At 41.2% G+C, this 19,371-nt stretch overlaps 1 protein-coding gene across 2 annotated transcripts; it reads left to right on the forward strand.

Annotated features, from left to right (window-relative positions):
* The first annotated feature begins 1,913 nt into the window (after positions 1 to 1,913).
* LOC122562230 (BTB domain containing 17b) lies at positions 1,914 to 17,851 on the forward strand. 2 transcript variants are annotated; one of them, XM_043714945.2, is made up of 4 exons: positions 1,964 to 2,048; positions 4,831 to 5,118; positions 12,783 to 13,062; positions 15,042 to 17,851. In XM_043714945.2, the coding sequence occupies exons 1-4, from the start codon at positions 1,964 to 1,966 to the stop codon at positions 16,120 to 16,122; spliced, it is 1,734 nt and encodes a 577-aa protein (XP_043570880.1). In that variant the 3' UTR covers positions 16,123 to 17,851. The 2 variants fall into 2 exon arrangements, with proteins under 2 accessions (XP_043570883.1, XP_043570880.1); XM_043714948.2 differs by lacking the exon at positions 4,831 to 5,118 and having other exon boundaries at positions 1,914 to 2,048.
* Positions 17,852 to 19,371: the final 1,520 nt, after the last annotated feature.

Below are 19,371 nucleotides of genomic sequence, written 5' to 3' on the forward strand. Positions count from 1 at the left end.
GCTGCCTCACAGCGCCAGAGAGCCGGCTTCAATTCCCGCCTCAGGTAACTGTCTGTGTGGAGTTTGCACATTCTCCCCGTGTCTGTGCGGGTTTCCTCCGGGTGCTCCGGTTTCCTCCCACAGTCCAAAAATGTGCAGGTTAGGTGAATTGGCCATGCTAAATTGCCCGTAGTGTTAGGTGAAGGGATAAATGTAAGGGAATGGGTCTGGGTGGGTTGCTCTTCGGAGGGTCAGTGTCGACTTGTTGGGCCGAACGGCCTGTTTCCACACTGTAAGTAATCTTAAATCCTATCGGAAAGATGTGAAACTTGAAAGGGTTCAGAAAAGATTTACAAGGCTGTTGCCAGGGTTGGAGGATCTGAGCTATAGGAAGAGGCTGGGGCTGTTTTCCCTGGAGTGTCGGAGGCTGCAGAATGACCTTATAGAGGTTTACAAAATTATGAGGGGCATGGATAGGGTAAATAGGCAAAATCTTTTCCCTGGGTTCGGGAGTCCAGAACTAGAGGGCATAGGTTTAGGGTGAGAGGGGAAAGATATAAAAGAGGCCTAAGGGTCAACGTTTTCACACAGAGGGTGGTACGTGTATGGAATGAGCTGCCAGAGGAAATGGTGGAGGCTGGTACAATTGTAACATTTAAGAAGCACCTGAATATGAATATATGGGTATATGAATAGGAAGGGTTTGGAGGGATATGGGCCAGGTGCTGGCAGGTGGGACTAGATTGGGTTGGGATATCTGGTCGGCATGGAAGGGTTGGACTGAAGGGTCTGTTTCCATGCTATACATCTCTATGACTCTATAACTTAGCAACAGGGACGGAAGATCGAATGCCTTTCCCAAATTTCAGCGAGTGCAGACTTGCAACCCTCTGATTGGAGTTGCACAAATGCAGATATTTGCTCTGTGATGTTTTGATGTGTAGATTGGTGACCAGTTACTCTGATGCAGTATTAATGCACCAATGCAAGTTGTACAAGGGCATTCTGTTTCAGGTCTCCCTCATTTCTAGTTTTCCTTTAGCAGCCAAATTCTACTATGTGCATTGGTTGACATCAGTACAATGATCAAAATGCTGTAGGTAGACAGCACAGCTGTAGGTGGGTTGTTCTTGAGCATGCTTAAAAACTGCCTGAATTCGCATGTAAGATTATTTTGACATTAGAAACTTACAAAGCTTTATAGAGGCACAGAGTTTACAGCATAGAAAGAGGCCCTTTGGCCCAGTTGTCTGTACTGGTAACTTAAGAAGGGCTTATGCCCGAAACGTCGATTCTCCTGTTCCCTGGATGCTGCCTGACCTGCTGCGCTTCTCCAGCAACACATTTTCAGTTCTGTACTGGTAACTTTGACAACTATAAAACAAATCAGGTACACAAGGGTGAAGTATTCCCTGTCAAAAATAAGCTAATTAACCTGTATAGTAATGTATTAAAATCCAAATGTTGGCAAATAAATAATTTTTAACAGTAGCACCATTCCAAATTTATGTGAAACTTTGCAGGAATGTCAATATAAGTAATGGTGTGCCCAGCCTACAGTAGCCAGTGATGAGTATTTTCTCTGTTTCGCCAGCTGAATATTTAAATATAAGTATAGCACTTATCCTTTGTGCTAATTTACATTCAGCTTTTCTCCTCTCATTTTGTTTTTCTCACCTATTAATTTGTCAAACTTTGAAAACAGAGAAAATTATCATTTCGTTACACTCTGAATGTATTCAGATTTTTAAACTCTCTTCCACATTCCTTTGTGCAGATTCATCCAACACAAGGGAACGATGAACAGATATCAGAATCGAACCAGTTGCCATGGCAGCAAAGGCCAGATTCCACCAATAAAAGAAGCCATTTAAGCGAGGGGCAGCTGAAAAGGAGCTGTGTCCTACTTAAGTGTCCAGTGATCCAGATGGATTCTGTGTGAGGTTTTATTCTGCCAGAACATTGGACGAAACTTACAGTGACAATGTTCTCCAGTAAAAGTCTGAGCAAAATGGGCTGTCTTCTTTCCTTTGCAACTTTGATTTTATTGATTGCAATCGCTAAAAGGGGTAAGGATGATGTTTGGAGATATTCTGCTCTAGTTTGAGTCATTCCTTTGTTGCTTTGTAGAGTACTCTGAAGAAGATTGTACATCTAGCCTTGTTCATGGCAATGCAATGTTCAGCATATGGTTTCAGTGTTGCAACAACAAAATAGGATTTAAATCAATATTTTCTTTTTGGGAGAAAGCTTAGAACCATTGATTTGTTTGTTGAAAAAAAATGATGGAAGTTTGAAAGACTTTAAGAGTACCTGAGAAAGTGAGAGCTCTAAACTTTAAAAACCAACTTCAAAATCATGACAATAGACAAGATGCTACTTGAATATGCATCACTTCCTTGAACCAATTCAATGATAATGATTAATTTTGCAGGGCTAAAGTTTCAAAATGTTGTTTAAGTCCTGTTACGTTTTGTCTGCTTAGAAGCTCCTTCTGAATGATCAAGTCTTAGTTTGTGTAAAACTGTGACAGTATTCACATGTTGTACGATTTGTAGTTAATTTATATTTGGCTAAAGATATCAGGTCACTCCTGATAAAACTGCACTTAGGTTGTGGTCTTGTTAATTCAGTAAATTTATTCTTGTGTTTCAATGTACCTCATTATGTAATGAGATTGTCAATCTAACAGTTAATATTACTGTCCCAATTGCAGTATACTACTACTTTTTCATCTAGTTTGAAACTTTCAAACTGACAATTTTCAAAATTTCAGTGCAAACATATGAGCTTAACATTAACTGTCCTTTACGTCCAATTAAAACAGCACAATATTGATGACAAGATTTTAAACCAAAGAAATTTGACCTATTTCATAGCAATAAAATGGATATAGTGCATTTCAAATCCAGAGACTAATGTCTAGCACCCTTTGGACAATTCAAAGAAATGTATGAAACTGGATTGTATGACTTTCCAGGCAATTCTGACAGCCACTAAAATAAATATTGGCCCTTTTCCTCTTGGTACCTGAGGCTCGAATCATAGATAGACTGAATCCCAACAGTGTGGAAACAGGCCCTTCAGCCCAACAAATCCATACCAACCCTCCGAAGAAGGTCCATACTCATTCCTACCTTATATTTACCACTGATCAATGCACCTAACATACACATCTCTGAACACTATGGGCAATTTAGCATAACCAATCTACCTGGCCTGCAGGAGGAAAACCACACAGATACAGGGAGAATGTACAAACTCCACACAGTCACCCAAGGCTGGAATTGAATCTGGGTCCCTGGCGCTGTGAGATAGCAGTGCTAACCACTGCGCCACCACAATTGGAGCTAATCACAGTTTCCAACATAAATTAATGGCTGCATTTTAACATAGCTCCAGCCTCAAATATCCATGTTGCAGTTGTTATTTCCTAATGTGTTTGTAACCGAAGCAGGAACTGCTTTTGCAAAGAACTTGGCAGCAGCAACTTTTAAATTATCAGTCCTAAAGATTGACAACCTGGCAGTCTAGTATTGTATAAACTCTAATCTGCTTTGAAACGAATAACAATGCTAATGGCCTCTTTCTCTACTGTATTCAATGTCAGTATTACCACAATGGAATTTTAGAATAGTAGTCGGCTAGCAGAAGGCCACAATTTTAAGAACATATATTGTACATAGATGCTGGGAAAAGGTGGAAAATCCCAGCAGTTCAAGAAGCATCTGAAGTGAGAAGCAGAGTTAACATTTCATGTGAATGCTCCTTTATAAACAATGACTCGAGCTATGTACTCTCTTTTACATGAATGTACAATTTTGTACCAACTGCTGAAGATTATTTGTTTACATTTGTCCCATTATTTCGTTGTATTCTTTTCTACTGTGGTCTGAAGAAAGTAGGGCATATCTACCCAAATTTGAAAACCAACTCTAGAAATGGTCTTCTTTTGATTAGGCATTGAGATCACTTTCTCCATTTGTTATACCTTTCAAAGATAAGATTCCAGTTATTTTGAAGTGTATCCTTTAAAACTAACTCAAGAAACTAATAACAGTTTGAGTAAAAGCTGTGAATTGTACCCAGAAATGTCCACTAGGAAGAAGATGGCTGGATGTCAGAAATGGGCCTTTCCTCGCAACGAAAGGAGGGTAAACTGTTAAAATGGTTCCTATGAATATACAAAGATTTGCTTTTCTTGAGACACAATGAAAGAAGGAAAAAGTCTGACAGCAAGAAGCTTCCATTCAAACTCGTCAATGTAGAAGTTTGGAAGCCAGTTAGAAGACGATAAAGGAACTTGACTATAAAGGAATGGCAGCTATGAACTGATGTAAAAGTGTGAGCAAGTTCCTGACACTGCTCAAGGCATTGGTGAACAGTTACAACAGACTAAGGGGATACCATCCTAACTGATGACTGAAGGAATCACATTTCAAATGGGATATAATGAAGTGGGTGGAACTCTTGAAAGTAAGTACACGTTATTATCTGATGTCATCTTCAATTGAGATTGTTTGCTTGATATGTTTATGAGCTATCACAAATGTTGATATCTTCAAAGGCTCGTAATTGTAAATGGCGTACAATGAGAAAAGATGCATGGTTTTTAACCCAATCTACTAAAGTATTGACTTGAAATGTGCACATGAGCCCTATCCAGTTTCATTGTAAGGCAGCCAAAGGCAGAAATCAAACTCCTATATGAATTTGCATCTCCTATACGAATTTGCAACTGTAAAGATAAGTTCTCAACTCAAACCTACATCATCTTTTCTTGTAAGTCATTGAATATTACTGCCAGAAATTGGAGTTCACTTTTCAAAATGTTCCTCATGTTTTCTGTAGGTTCCAGCAAGCCATCAGGAGTATTCCCTTCCCAGTTAGAAACCAACAGTGCAATTCCTGAACAGAACAATAGCATTGGCATCACAGTGACGCCAGAGGATGCAACTGTATGGGCATCGCCTTTGACTGAGGAGGAAAAGAATGCCAAAGGGACAAAAGAAATGAGGGACTATGATGATGGTGATGAAAGTCATAGCGGCCCTTCCAGTATATCTTCCCCAGAGGTGATTCTTTGGAGTAAATTGAGACGCAAAGTGACAGTCAGACAATCGCCTTACTGGGCTAGAAGTGAGTTTACCCCAGGAATGGGGGTTCTAACCTAGGTTTGGGAAAATCGATAGATTTTCGGGTGTCCAATAGGGAGAAGTTTCTGATTTTGGGGAAGGAGGTAAACTTCAATTGTCCATTGGAATAATTTCTGAAGTAGTGCATGGGTGGCACATGCCAGTTGAAGAGCTTTATGGGCAATGATGAACAGCACATCAACAAAAAGATGGAGCTGTGGATATCGGAGGTATGAAATATAAACAGAAAGCACTGAATACTGTGAGGCATACTGTGTGTGAGGAGAGAAAAAAAGCGGAGTCAGCGGGAAAAGTGTTCACCCAAAACAAGCCAGCGAATTTGGGATCAGGTCACATTAAGTTAAAAAACCACCAATGATTTGGAGCATTCTAACAGATGAGAGTCTTAACAAACAATCCAAGTCTTTTTCAATATATAATTTCAGTTACATCACACTGTAAACTTTTGCTATAAATTCTGTGTCCTATGATCTTATACTCCATAACCACTTGATAAAGGAGCAGCGCTCCGAAAGCTAGTGCTTCCAGTTAAACCTGTTGCACTATAACCTGGTGTTGTGTGATTTTTAACTTCAAACATTCACCTACTTCTCTTTGTTTTGGAGGATGAATGGGAGGAGCAAGACAACCAGCCCAACCCCAGGTAGAGCACGGGGGGATATTTAAATGTTTGAATAAGTTTGGGAACCTTGTATTGAAACTGTTTTACAGGTTGAAGGCTGTTGCCTGGGTTACTTGAGCTCAAGAGAGACTGAGAAGCTGAGGAAAACAAAATGTGCACAGCACTGGTTCATTCCGGACCTCCTCTCAGCCCCCAACCCCCAACTACTTCACTTACTTCCCATGAAACCGACTCTTAACCCAACTAGATCACCCCCATCCTGGATCTTCTCAATCCAGATTGGATCACCAACCTTCGTGTAGAGGATAGACCAAGCCTGGATCAGAGATTGGATTCCTCTGTCCACAGCTTGCTGCTAAGTGTTTTTCCCAATGCAAGTTCAAGCCTATCAGTCAGATCGGGTCCAAGACAGGACCCTGTCAGAGAGGAATGTTGACTGTAAGAAAGTTCTAAAATCCCATTTTAATCCCTCCCTGTTTACAAACGCTCCCCTTACAGTATCAGGGCCAACAATACAGGCTGCTGATATTGTTTCTCTTTCTATCAATGCGGTTTGAACTGCTGAACATTTCTCGCTGAACATTTTTTGTTTATTTATATATAAAACATAGCTGATAATCAGTCGGTGTGAATCAAATTTAAAACAATGCTGCAGGTAGGGACTTATCAATAGGTCACTGTAGAGAATGACATATAATAGTACAATCTTCCTGTACATATAACAGAACCCTTACAGCTGTACACAGAGACTTACAGCTGTACACAGAGCCCTTACAGCTGTACATAGAGCCTTTACAGCTGTACATAGAGCCCTTACAACTGTACACAGAAGCCTTTCAGCTGTACACAGAGCCCTTACTGCTGTACACAGAGCCCTTACAGCTATACATAGAGCCCTTACAGCTGTACACAGAGCCCTCACAGCTGTACACAGAGTCCTTACAGCTATACATAGAGCCCTTACAGCTGTACACAGAGCCCTCACAGCTGTACACAGAGTCCTTACAGCTGTACACAGAGCCCTTACTGCTGTACATAGAGCCCTTACTGCTGTACACAGAGCCCTTACAACTGTATACAGAGCCCTTACTGCTGTACACAGAGCCCTCACAGCTGTACACAGAGCCCTTGCTGCTGTACATAGAGCCCTTACAGCTGTACACAGAGCCCTTACAACTGTACATAGAACCCTTACTGCTGTACACAGAGCCCTTACAGCTGTACATAGAGCCTTTACAGCTGTACATAGAGCCTTTACAGCTGTACACAGAGGCCTCACAGCTGTACACAGAGCCCTTACAGCTGTACACAGAGCCCTTACAGCTGTACACAGAGCCCTTACAGCTGTACATAGAGCCTTTACAGCTGTACACAGAGCCCTTACTGCTGTACATAGAACCCATACTGCTGTACACAGAGCCCTTACTGCTGTACACAGAGCCCTTAGAGCTGTACATAGAGCCTTTACAGCTGTACATAGAGCCCTCACAGCTGTACATAGAGCCTTTACAGCTGTACACAGAGCCCTTACAGCTGTACATAGAGCCTTTACAGCTGTACATAGAGCCCTCACAGCTGTACACAGAGCCCTTACAACTGTACATAGAACCCTTACTGCTGTACACAGAGCCCTTACAGCTGTACATAGAGCCTTTACAGTTGTACATAGAGCCCTTACAGCTGTACATAGAGCCTTTACAGCTGTACATAGAGCCCTCACAGCTGTACAAGAGCCCTTACAGCTGTACACAGAGCCCTTACAGCTGTACACAGAGCCCTTACAGCTGTACATAGAGCCTTTACAGCTGTACACAGAGCCCTTACTGCTGTACATAGAACCCATACTGCTGTACACAGAGCCCTTACAGCTGTACATAGAGCCCTTACAGCTGTACACAGAGCCCTTACAGCTGTACATAGAGCCTTTACAGCTGTACATAGAGCCCTCACAGATGTACATAGAGCCCTTACAGCTGTACACAGAGCCCTCACAGCTGTACACAGAACCCTTACAGCTGTACATAGAGCCCTTACAGCTGTACATAGAACCCTTACTGCTGTACACAGAGCCCTTACAGCTGTACATAGAGCCTTTACAGCTGTACATAGAGCCCTTACAGCTGTACATAGAGCCTTTACAGCTGTACATAGAGCCCTTACTGCTGTACATAGAGCCTTTACAGCTGTACATAGAGCCCTTACAGCTGTACATAGAACCCTTACTGCTGTACACAGAGCCCTTACAGCTGTACATAGAACCTTTACAGCTGTACACAGAGCCCTTACTGCTGTACATAGAGCCTTTACAGCTGTACATAGAGCCCTTACAGCTGTACATAGAGCCTTTACAGCTGTACATAGAGCCCTTACTGCTGTACATAGAGCCCTCACAGCTGTACACAGAGCCCTCACAGCTGTACACAGAGCCCTTACAGCTGTACATAGAGCCTTTACAGCTGTACATAGAGCCCTTACTGCTGTACATAGAGCCCTTACTGCTGTACATAGAGCCCTTACAGCTGTACATAGAGCCCTTACAGCTGTACATAGAGCCTTTACAGCTGTACATAGAGCCCTTACTGCTGTACATAGAGCCTTTACAGCTGTACATAGAGCCCTTACAGCTGTACATAGAACCCTTACTGCTGTACACAGAGCCCTTACAGCTGTACATAGAGCCTTTACAGCTGTACACAGAGCCCTTACAGCTGTACATAGAGCCTTTACAGCTGTACATAGAGCCCTTACAGCTGTACATAGAGCCTTTACAGCTGTACATAGAGCCCTTACCGCTGTACATAGAGCCCTCACAGCTGTACACAGAGCCCTCACAGCTGTACACAGAGCCCTTACAGCTGTACATAGAGCCTTTACAGCTGTACATAGAGCCCTTACTGCTGTACACAGAGCCCTTACAGCTGTACATAGAGCCCTTACAGCTGTACATAGAGCCCTTACAGCTGTACACAGAGCCCTTACTGCTGTACATTGTGCCCTTACTGCTGTACACGGAGCCCTTACAGCTGTACACAGAGCCCTTACAGCTGTACATAGAGCCCTTACTGCTGTACATTGTGCCCTTACTGCTGTACACGGAGCCCTTACAGCTGTACATAGAGCCCTTACAGCTGTACACAGAGCCCTTACAGCTGTACACAGAGCCCTTACTGCTGTACATTGTGCCCTTACTGCTGTACACGGAGCCCTTACAGCTGTACACAGAGCCCTTACAGCTGTACATAGAGCCCTTACTGCTGTACATTGTGCCCTTACTGCTGTACACGGAGCCCTTACAACTGTACATAGAGCCCCTACTGCTGCGGCAGTCAGAGCTCCAGGAGTCAGGTCCAGGGTCTTCTCCCCATCCTCCCCGTGTACTAATTGAAGGATTTTCTAGTCATTCATTACATAAACATGCCTCCTTAAATCAAATTTTGGACATGAATAGGTGGGGTTTGGAGGGATATGGGCCAGGTGCTGGCAGGTGGGACTCAATTTGGTGGGGATATCTGTTCAGCATGGATGGGTTGGATCGAAGGGTCTGTTTCCATGCTGTACATCTCTATGACCCTAAATCACGAGTCTAAATTCAGGCTTGAAAAACATCTACAATTAACATAGTTATGAACACCAAATAAAGTAACAATTGTTACCATTATTTTGTTTAGTGTCTTCTTTTAACATCACAAATATGCTGCATATAGAATTTTTCCTACAACATGCATCCACCATTTTGGATATCCCAGTTCCTTCTTTGATTATCTCACAGATGCTTAGAGCAGGAGAAAGAGAATCTCAGCTGCATACAGATCTATAGAAACATAATGTAGAAGGAAGTCCAGATGCGACTTGAGAGAGTATTGCATGCAGGAATTGTTCAGAGTTCTGTGCACTGGTGCTCCAACTAGATTATGTTTTGATTAGATTCCCTACAGTGTGGAAACAGGCCCTTCCACCCAACAAGTTCACACCGACCCTCCGAAGTGTAACCCATCCCGACTAGTGCACCTAACACTATGGACAATTCACTTAACCTACACATCTTTGGAATGTGGGAGGAAACTGGAATACCCAGAGGAAACCCACGCAGACACGAGGAGAACATGCAAACTCCACACAGTCACCCAAGGCTGGAATTGAACTGGGGACCCTGGTGCTGCATGACAGCAGTGCTAACCACTGAGCCACCGTGCCACCCTTGGTTGGATGGGTAGGGTTTACAGGGATATGGAGCAAATGCAAGCAATTAGAACTAGATAAGTGGACACTATAGTCAGCATGGACCAGTTTGGGCCGAAGGCCCTGTTTCCATGCTATATTACTCTATGACTGTACCAGCTCAGAGAGATGAACTGGATCTTGCTGATCCTGGTAAGTCATAAGCAATAGAATCTTGCTGAGGTATCAAGGGTCTTGACTGCCAGCTGGAGAGCTGTCAAAAGACTTGTGCTGCATCTCCCAGCCAAAGTCCACCAAGCCATGCAGTGAAGCTATGGGTGGGCCTTAAGACCCCGTGGTGGGGGCAGAAATCTGTCCTACTATGAGCTGTCATCCAAGCAGATGCTTGCAGCTCTTGCACTCAGCAATGCCACGGAGGAAACTGTGGCCCCAGTTCTGACAGTAATCCCAGAGTCCCAAACAATCATTGAGTGTCAGGGATGGAGGGAGAAAGGTGGTGTTTCTAGGATTGGGGTTCAGGGACAGAGGAACGAGGAGGTTGGACAAAGGCAAAGAAGTGGTTTCCACCGGGCAAGCTCTGCCTGATGTCCAGTTCTTTGATCCAGCAGCTACGATGAATGCCAAGTGGCAACAAGCTCACCCCCACAGCTGGGTTAATCACAATGACAGTAGGCCACTTATGGTCTTTAACTGGCCATTTAAGGGTTTCAGTTGGTGCTGAGGTAAATTATGGGCTTCCCCCCTGCAAGGGAGAGGCTGGAAGGAGATGGGGTCCTACCTGATTAAATGCCCTTCCCACCTCCAAACTCACCACCTCCCGGTTAGGCAGAAGAATCTTCATGTTATGTTGGTTCTTCAACCTGATGTATAATGATTGAAAACTGAAGTGTGAGCAGCAAAGAAATGAGAAACAAGTCACATGAAAGTCAGTCCAAACCTTTCTATTTTGCATCTCAAAAGTTAAAAGGATTTAAATTGTTCTTTTCTTGCTGCTTATTAAGTATCTACGTTGCCAAGCGCACTGCTACTGATCACAATAAAAATCTCAGTGGCAATGTAGCTTTGTGTAAATGGCATTTCTCAGCTATATGTGGGCTGATGTGTAAATCAGTTTTCAGCACAAATGAGGTTGACGTTATTCAAGTTTGTGGTCTGCAAGCATAAGGGTTTCTTTGGATATTCAAATCAGCATGACATCCTGATTCAACACTCATTGCGGCGAGACCAGCACAAATGAGCCAGATTTTCTGAAATAGACCAAAAGCTAAAAGATTCTGTCAGAAAGGACTGAAAGACCTGAAGTATTCACTATTTAAATTCCCAGCTGCTCAGACTTACATAGATTCAAAGATATTCCTTCAGATCAATGAATATTTAACAGCTCAGCTCTAAATAAAATTTAAACTCAGCGTCAACAGCATGTAATGCCTTCTCACCCATTTGGGGTCTGTCTGAATTAAACCATTATTTTCCCTGACACATTGTGCTTTTTTCCTTCTTGCTCAATAATAACACCAAGAATCTCAGGTCGATTGGGACTTGGGAGAGCTGATTTGTATTTTCACATTTCATCAATCATAATTCATATCCCTAGTCCATTTTCTACATTCAGAGTAGAATCCTGAAACAAAGAATGCTAATCTCTTTGAAGGAGAAATTTAAAAGGTCCTACTTGTTACATATTGTCCCAAATACTTCAAATAGAAATCCAACTCCATTGTCAACCCATTATTTGCCTGTGGACAAGATTCATTAATTGCTGCTCTTTTACAATTTTGTACAATTAAATTGGAATTTTTTTAAAAGTAATTTAATCATTAAAAGTCATTTATGGGACTTGGGCATTGCTGGATGGGTCAGCATTTATTGTCTACCTCTAATTGTCCAGAGGACAGTTAAGAATCAACCACTTTGCTGTGGGTCTGGAATGACATGTAGGCCAGACCAGGTAAGAATGGCAGATTCCTTCCTTAAAGGACATTAGTGAACCAGATGGGTTTTTCCCAATTATCAGCAATGGGCTCATGGTCATTATTAAGATCTTATTTCCAGATTTTTTAAAAAATTGAATTCAAATTCCATCTGCCATAGCAGGATTTGTATTCAGGTCTCCAGAACATTATCAGGGTTTCTGGATGAACAATTTAGCAATAATATCACTCAGCCATTGCCTCCACTGCTATGTGTTGAGTTTAAAACCCTCAAACACATTCTTCTGTAAAATCCGTGAGGAGGAAGCCTTTCAATTTGATTTGACCTTGGACTAATTTCAAGTAAAAAAGTCAAATGGCAGCTTTTCTAAACTTATTTTCCTCTTGTAGTTTAATGGACTGAAAATGCAGTAAGACCCATCGAATTCTGTGCTCAAAAGTACACCAGGAGCATGGATGGTTTAACTTTACAGGGTGAGGTTGTCGTAAAATAGACTTAATTCTTTTAAAAATATATGATTAGGTGGTTGAAGTTAGGCCAGCAGGAACAGACCAATAGCACACAAGAGGATCAAGTGGCCTTACTCTGATCAAATATTATTACTCTAGGAAAGGTTATATGTATAAATTTACCTGTCAAAATCATTTCTTTTGTATTTCTGATGTAAAAGTCAAAGGGACTTCCAGTAACAATTAGGAGAAATTGTTAAAAGAGATCAAAACACATTTGGACTAATTTGGCATATTGACCACTCACAACTATCACTAAGGGCATTGTGTTTGGTTTGTGTCTGTGGCTTGTCTCCTCCATTACTCATAAGTTGAATTAAACAGCATCATGATAAAATCAATGTTGCAGAATCTGTTTGTTTTTCAAAAATAATTTATTTTCCATTGTTGTTCTTTCCTCCTTAGCTCAGACAATAGATCTAAATGAAAACTCCATGGCAACAATCAATCATTCGTTGATGCTTATCAATCACCTCCAGGATTTGCTGTTTAACTCCAACTCGAGTGACATAATGCTGAAAGTGTACACAGGGAACTCAGATGAAGTGAAAGTGTTCCACACTCATCATCTCCTTCTCATCCTGCAAAGCGATGTCTTTGAGGACCTCTTGCTGAATCACAGTGTTACTACACTCGTTTTACGGGAAACTGCTGAATGTGCCGCACTTTTCGAGACTTTGATCAGGTAGTTAACTCATGTAGCAGTGTCCTTGTGATGCTGTACTGAAATAAAAAACCAGAATGCGCAAACATTTTATCCACTGTAATTGTTCTTATGAAATTCAGGCTGGCCAGAACTAACTGACTGAAATGTTGAAAGTTACATGCTTATAAATACTGCAACTGATTGATGTTGTATTTTGGATACTAAGTTCTTGCAATATGGTGGGTAAAGAAGCTTGCAGTATTTCCTAGTTGTAGCTGAACCACTTGTGGCATTGAGCGTGCACATTGGAAATAACCTAGGTGTGGGGTAATTTATTTAAACAGGGACTTAAGATACTTTTAGGGCCCAGTGTAGATTTTTGAACAAAACTCCTGATTGCAGTCACCATGTATTGAGCTCTTCTGCATAGCATGATACTGTCTGTCAGCAAAACCCCATACATAGCTGAATGTGGAACAGAAATGTTGCTGCTGAACCCATATTAAAAATACATGGATGCTTTCCCTTCCCAACCATTGATTTTTACCCCTATCCCACCAATAATGCTGCCTTGTATCACCAATCCACTGACTTCATTTTGTTTCCTAATCAACTTGTTCAGAGATATTGTTATGCACCTCCTGGCTCAGAGGTAGGGGCACTACCAATGCACTACTAAAACCTTTTCTACTGACTTCAGGCATTTTCCAGTCAAACCGTTCAGAGATATTATAGCACACCTTTGGAGCAAGTGGGGATACTACCACCCTGCCACAAGACTTCATGCTCTTTCATATTATCTGAGACACTTGCTCAATCAATCATTAACAGCTTCACAATATAAATGCTTCCTCGAGCAAATCACTAAACTTAGCAAAATGAAAGCTGGATCAGTTTATTATGTAGTAAATAGTCACTTGGTGATACAGAAATCAAGTAGGAGCATGGTGGCTCAGTGGTTGGAACTGCTGCCTCACAAGGTCCCAAGTTTGATTCCAGCCTTGGGTGACTGTCTGTATGGAGTTTGCATATTGTCCGCATTTCTGCGTGGGTTTCCTCCAGGTGCTCCGGTTTCCTCCCCCAGAGCAAAGATGTGCAGGTTAGGTGGATTAGCCATTGGAAAAACAGGGATAGGGTTGGGAGGTGGGTCTGAGTGGAGTCCTCTTCAGAGGATTGTTGTGGACTCGATGGGCTAAATAGCCAGCTAGCCCACTGTAGAAATTCTACAAGTATAACTGAAAAAATACATATTCGGTCAATGTTTTTTGTCTTGCATTCATCAGGTCAGAATTGCAAGAAACCCCAATCTAAAAGGAGCAAAAATTTATACTGCGTGAGAAGAAAGAGCTGATTAGTTGACAAATGGACTCTGATTGGTAGAGACACTACCATGGAGAATACACTAGGGAACAATTAGCTGCCATCTTTTATTTAAAGTCAAACGAAATCAAATCTGATCGGTCAAGGCATTGCCATGGGGAATGCAATAGAGAATGACCTTCCTCCAAAATTTGGTTTCAAAAGTTGCAATGCTTGGACTAGTTATTTCTCTTTGCAAAGGATAGATCCTGGGTGTGAATATATGTGGCTTCTCGTAGGTGTAAGAAATCCACATTGTGAGCTCGACTGATAATCTTAAATTTGTTGTTAGTATAAGTCTTTGTTAAACAATCCTGATTTTGCTCTCATGGAATCAAATCTAATATTAGACGCTTTGATCTTTCCAACACCAGCTGTTTGGGTACAGTAAGTACTCTGCCTGTAGAGAACAGCCAAAGGATCAGAGCTGAATATTAAAGACATTTACAACATTGAAATCATGAAAGGAAGCCAGAACTTTGAAATTATTCATCAAAATGATTATTTTTCAGTTCATGTGTATGTTGATTGTATGAAAGACTAACAGAAACATTAAAATGTTGTTTCTCTTCAAATGAAAATCTATTTCATGGCAATACAGTTTAGCAAAAATAAACAGAAACAAACATACTATGTGAAAACTCTGTTTTGTTTTCCAGATACCTGTACTGTGGCAAAATAACCATCCTTTTGAGTCAAGTTGTCCCTCTACATAAATTAGCCAGCAAGTACCATGTCACTGCCCTACAGCATGGCATTATTGAGTATATGAGCAAACAACTTGCCAGTGCATCTCCCCGGGGGCACGTGGTCAGCTGGTACCACTATTCACTCAGAATAGGAGACAAAAACCTGCAGGAGAGTTGCATGCGGTTCCTGGCTTGGAATATGTCCACTGTCATTCACAGCAAAGAGTGGCAAACCATTAGTGATGACTTGATGATCTCATTGCTTCAACGCTCTGATCTGGTTGTGGAGAACGAACTAGAGATTTACTATGGAGTTGAAGAGTGGATTAAGAAAAATCAGCCCGATATTCTGGTGACAGAAACAGTCCTTAAGTTAATTCGTTATACTATGATCAGCCCCCAAAGCCTGTTCCAAATTCAGAAGCAGTCCTCCGTCATGAATGAACATTACAATTCAGTTCATAATTTGTTTTTCCTTGCTTTCCAGTTTCATTCTACTAGCCCCCTGGTGTTTGCCAAATATTTTAATGTCAATTGTAGCCTATTTATACCAAGAAACTATTTGTCAAGTTCCTGGGGTTCTCACTGGGTGATCAATAACCCAGCTCGAGATGATCGCAGCACAAGCTTCCAAACTCAGCTGGCGCCTAGTAATTATGATGCAAGCAAAAAAGTGACCTGGAATGCTCTCTTTTCACCAAGATGGCTGCCAGTTAGCCTGAGGCCTTCTTACTCTTACTCAGGCAATGGAGCTGTCCAGGCTTTCAACCCTGAAGAAACTAGGCCAAGGATAATAATCACTCCAGCTATGAACAGTGCTAATTTTGCAGGAGTCACTTTTCAGAAAACAATCCTAGTAAGAGTGAAGAAGGACAGCAGGTCATATGTGAAACACATATATGATTTCCATCAAAGTACCGAGGAAACAGGTGATTTCCTCCTCCAGGCTGACTTCCAGAAACATCCCTCAGAATACCTGATTGATAACTCCCTATACCTTCATATTATTATTAAGCCGATTTACCAGTCATTGATTAAAGCCATAAAATGAATCAGTTCTCTGCTATAGTATGTCTAAGACAACCTCAGTAGGTCATGTCTAGTGCATATAACAAAGTACAAAGCTGTGCTATGAAAAGGGAATCCCATGTTTCCTGAACAGCTCTCTTAATGTACAAGGCTCTATCTCACAGTGATCACTGATGTTCTAAATATTCCAGATTAATTAGTACATATTTAACATTGATGTATAACCCTAGTAGTTCTTTTTCTAAAGCAAGTTATTGGTTCACAATCAAATATGGGCCATAACTTTATTATGTAATGTAACAAGGTGGGGATGGGTCAATTGACTGCAATTTTTTCCATCTCTTTTTGGCCATGCAAGTATTTAAAGTTCCTATTAGCATGCAGCCATACATCTCTCCAATTGAAATGTAGTTTATCTGTTTTACTGTAGGAGTAAGAAATCAAACTTAAGGTTTTCTTGAGTGAAAGACAGAGCAATTTTATTAGTTGCTTGACCTGATTAAAAATAAAAAGACAGACATCAAATACGTACACATTGATACAAAGCTAAAGGGAAAGTGTTCAGTATAAAAAACATACAATTTTAAACTCCCTAAGATGTCCTTGAGCTATAAGGTTTTAACCTGAGACCAAAGTTAATTAGTGGTGACCTGGAATAACAATAGTAGTGGATATTGCAATTATCTTTAAGATATTTCTCTCCAGTTTGTGTTCTCACTGAGCGTTTTCCCTCCTGAGAAACAAGAGAGAGACAACTTCTCAAAGTTCTGTTATGCAGTCATAAATCCATCTCCCCTGCTCTGGCAAAAGCAGTTCCTTGGATTACAAGTTGTTTTGTATATGCTGTCTGTGAAAATTAACATTCTTTTTTTTTGCTAATTGTAAGCAAGGATTCTTTTCCAATATGTGAAAATTACCATTAAAAAGTCTAAATCAAAATAGGAGGAGACATAGGCCTTTTCAAACTGACTTGTTTCATGCCTTTTGATGAAATGCTAATTTTTTTTCTGATTGTCTCTGTTTATTTCACCTTGTTTTCATTAAGCTTGGCCAACCTATGGTCAGGTGATTACTGTGGAGCAAGTTAGGTGGATTGTCAGTGTTTTTCCCTTTTTAAAACCATTTCAGTTCATGACGGTCCCAAGTATTAAAATGAGATGATGAAATTCAAGAGTAGAGAGGTGCTGCAAAATCATAATAGGTCAGGCAGCATCCGAGAAGCAGGAAAATCGACGTTTCGGGCAAAAGCCCTTCAAAAAGCTTTTGCCCGAAACATCGATTTTTTCTGCTCCTCGGATGCTGCCTGCCCTCTGTGCTTTTCCAGCACCACTCCAATCTTGACTCTAATCTCCAGCATCTGTAGTACCCACTTCCGCCCTGATGGAATTCAAAAGTCAAGAGTTCACACTTTACCACCATTGTGACAATAAAAAAAAAGATTGATGGGAGGGATTGCAAAAATTCGGAATCAGTGATATAGAACTTGAATGGTAAAATCACATCCTACTTCCACTCACATTTATAATGTAAAGGAGGTGTGCAAATAAAATCTGTGATCACTTGTGGACTACCATGAATGGCAGTGTTTTTTTAAATTTAATGTTTCCATGATGGTATCATTCTCCAAGTACTTCCCTCAACTAACGTACACCATCCAAACTTTTTAACCAAGTAATGGTATTAAAAAGTTACCAAAATGTAACCTTCAATGAGTTGCAGAGACAAGGCAACAGATTTTTGCAGAGTCAAGGAACTCCAGGCACCTTTGAAATTGGAAGGTGGGGTGCACAACCAAAAATCACTCTTCTGTTTGCAACAGATTCCATTTTTGTTGAGGGGTGGAGTGGAAGAATGGTACAGGACCTTATTCATAAATGTGGGAAACCTTTTCTCAGCAAAGTTATTTCAATACACTGCTGAAAGTCTTATCCCATAGTGTAGGAGTCTATAAATGCTTTTGAAGGTCAGTTAAGGTCCATATCTTGGAATTCCTACAGTGTGGAAGCAGGCCTTTCAGCTCATTGAGTCTGCACTGACTGTCCGAAGACAATCCCACCCTGACCCATCCCTCTCCCTGTAAACCTGCATTTCCAATGGCTAACCCATCTAGCCTGCACACCCATGTACACGATGGGCAATTTAGCATGGCCAATCCACCTAACTTGCACATCTTTGGACTCTGGGAGGATTTTGGAGCATCCGGAGGAAACCCACGCAGACACAGGGAGAATATGCAAATTCCACACAGACAGTCACCCAAGACTGGAATCGAACCCAGGTCCCCAAGGCAGCAGTGCTAACCACTGAGTCACCATGTTACCATAAGAACTGTCAAGCTGTCAAGATACCTAACAATGGAAGAAAGAAGTACATGCTTGTGCTAGAGAGAGAAGAGGAAAAAAAGTCCTGCAGTGCTATCATTATACCAGTTTTCCACAACTGATCATTATTACATTGTAAGCTCACAGTTTGATTGACAGTTCAAAAATGTTATTAAAGAGTTAGCTGTCTATGCTATGGAATTATAAATGCCCATCAGTTTCTATTTGAGTTGAGGAGCTTTTAAATGCATTGAAAGGGCTTTCATGGTTAAGAGTGCTTTTATGTAGTGAGCTTTGTAATAGACATTTACGATTTCATTTTATTTTGTCTTAACTTGGCTCGTGAGGTTCTGGCTATGGGGGTTATTAAGTGAATTGGTATTGAGGATGTATAGGTGAAATGTTGTGGCTGCACTGGGTGGAAAGAGTTGGCATAAGGCCTGTAAGGGGCTATGGATTGGTGGAGTTATGGATTGGTATGAGTTGGCATGGATATGCATGGGGGTTGGTCAGGAAGTTCACAGGTAGACATGCTATGTCAAGATATTTTCTGACTCAGGCAAATATCTGACCCGTAATCCAAACAAGGGCTTTCAGATGTTAATGACAATTAAATTTTAAATAACATGCAAAACTTTGTTTTCAATTAAAAGTTATATCTAACATACAGATCTGAATAGGACATTCATAATGGTGTGGCTTGGGTTAATAATTCAGCAGTTAGTTTGGCACTAAATAATATATGGATTAGCTTGTGTGTTTATGTCCAAACTCAGTTTGTATTATTGGGAGCCGGAGCCTCATAGAGGGCTGTGTTCCTTTCATGACATTTTTTAAGAACAGCTTTTTCAAGGTTGCACTTAGGATTGAAATGCAAGAAACGTGAGAATATCAGGGGAAGGATTTTTTAAAAATAATTTGCAAACACCATTTGCTTTGCAGTTAGTGAA

This window comes from Chiloscyllium plagiosum, unplaced genomic scaffold, assembly GCF_037043375.1.
Source record: "Chiloscyllium plagiosum isolate Xiang-an unplaced genomic scaffold, Cpla_swu_hap1 HiC_scaffold_25, whole genome shotgun sequence".
In the NCBI taxonomy this organism is placed as follows: Eukaryota; Metazoa; Chordata; class Chondrichthyes; order Orectolobiformes; family Hemiscylliidae; genus Chiloscyllium; species Chiloscyllium plagiosum.

What these genes read in the sequence shown, in the direction of transcription:
- LOC122562230 (XM_043714945.2), top strand. Translation starts at nt 1,964, where the DNA reads ATGTTCTCCAGTAAAAGTCTGAGCAAAATGGGCTGTCTTCTTTCCTTT. An exon ending in GATTGCAATCGCTAAAAGGG is followed by an intron (nt 2,049 to 4,830) that starts GTAAGGATGATG and finishes TGTTTTCTGTAG; the next exon opens with GTTCCAGCAAGCCATCAGGA. An exon ending in ATCGCCTTACTGGGCTAGAA is followed by an intron (nt 5,119 to 12,782) that starts GTGAGTTTACCC and finishes TTTCCTCCTTAG; the next exon opens with CTCAGACAATAGATCTAAAT.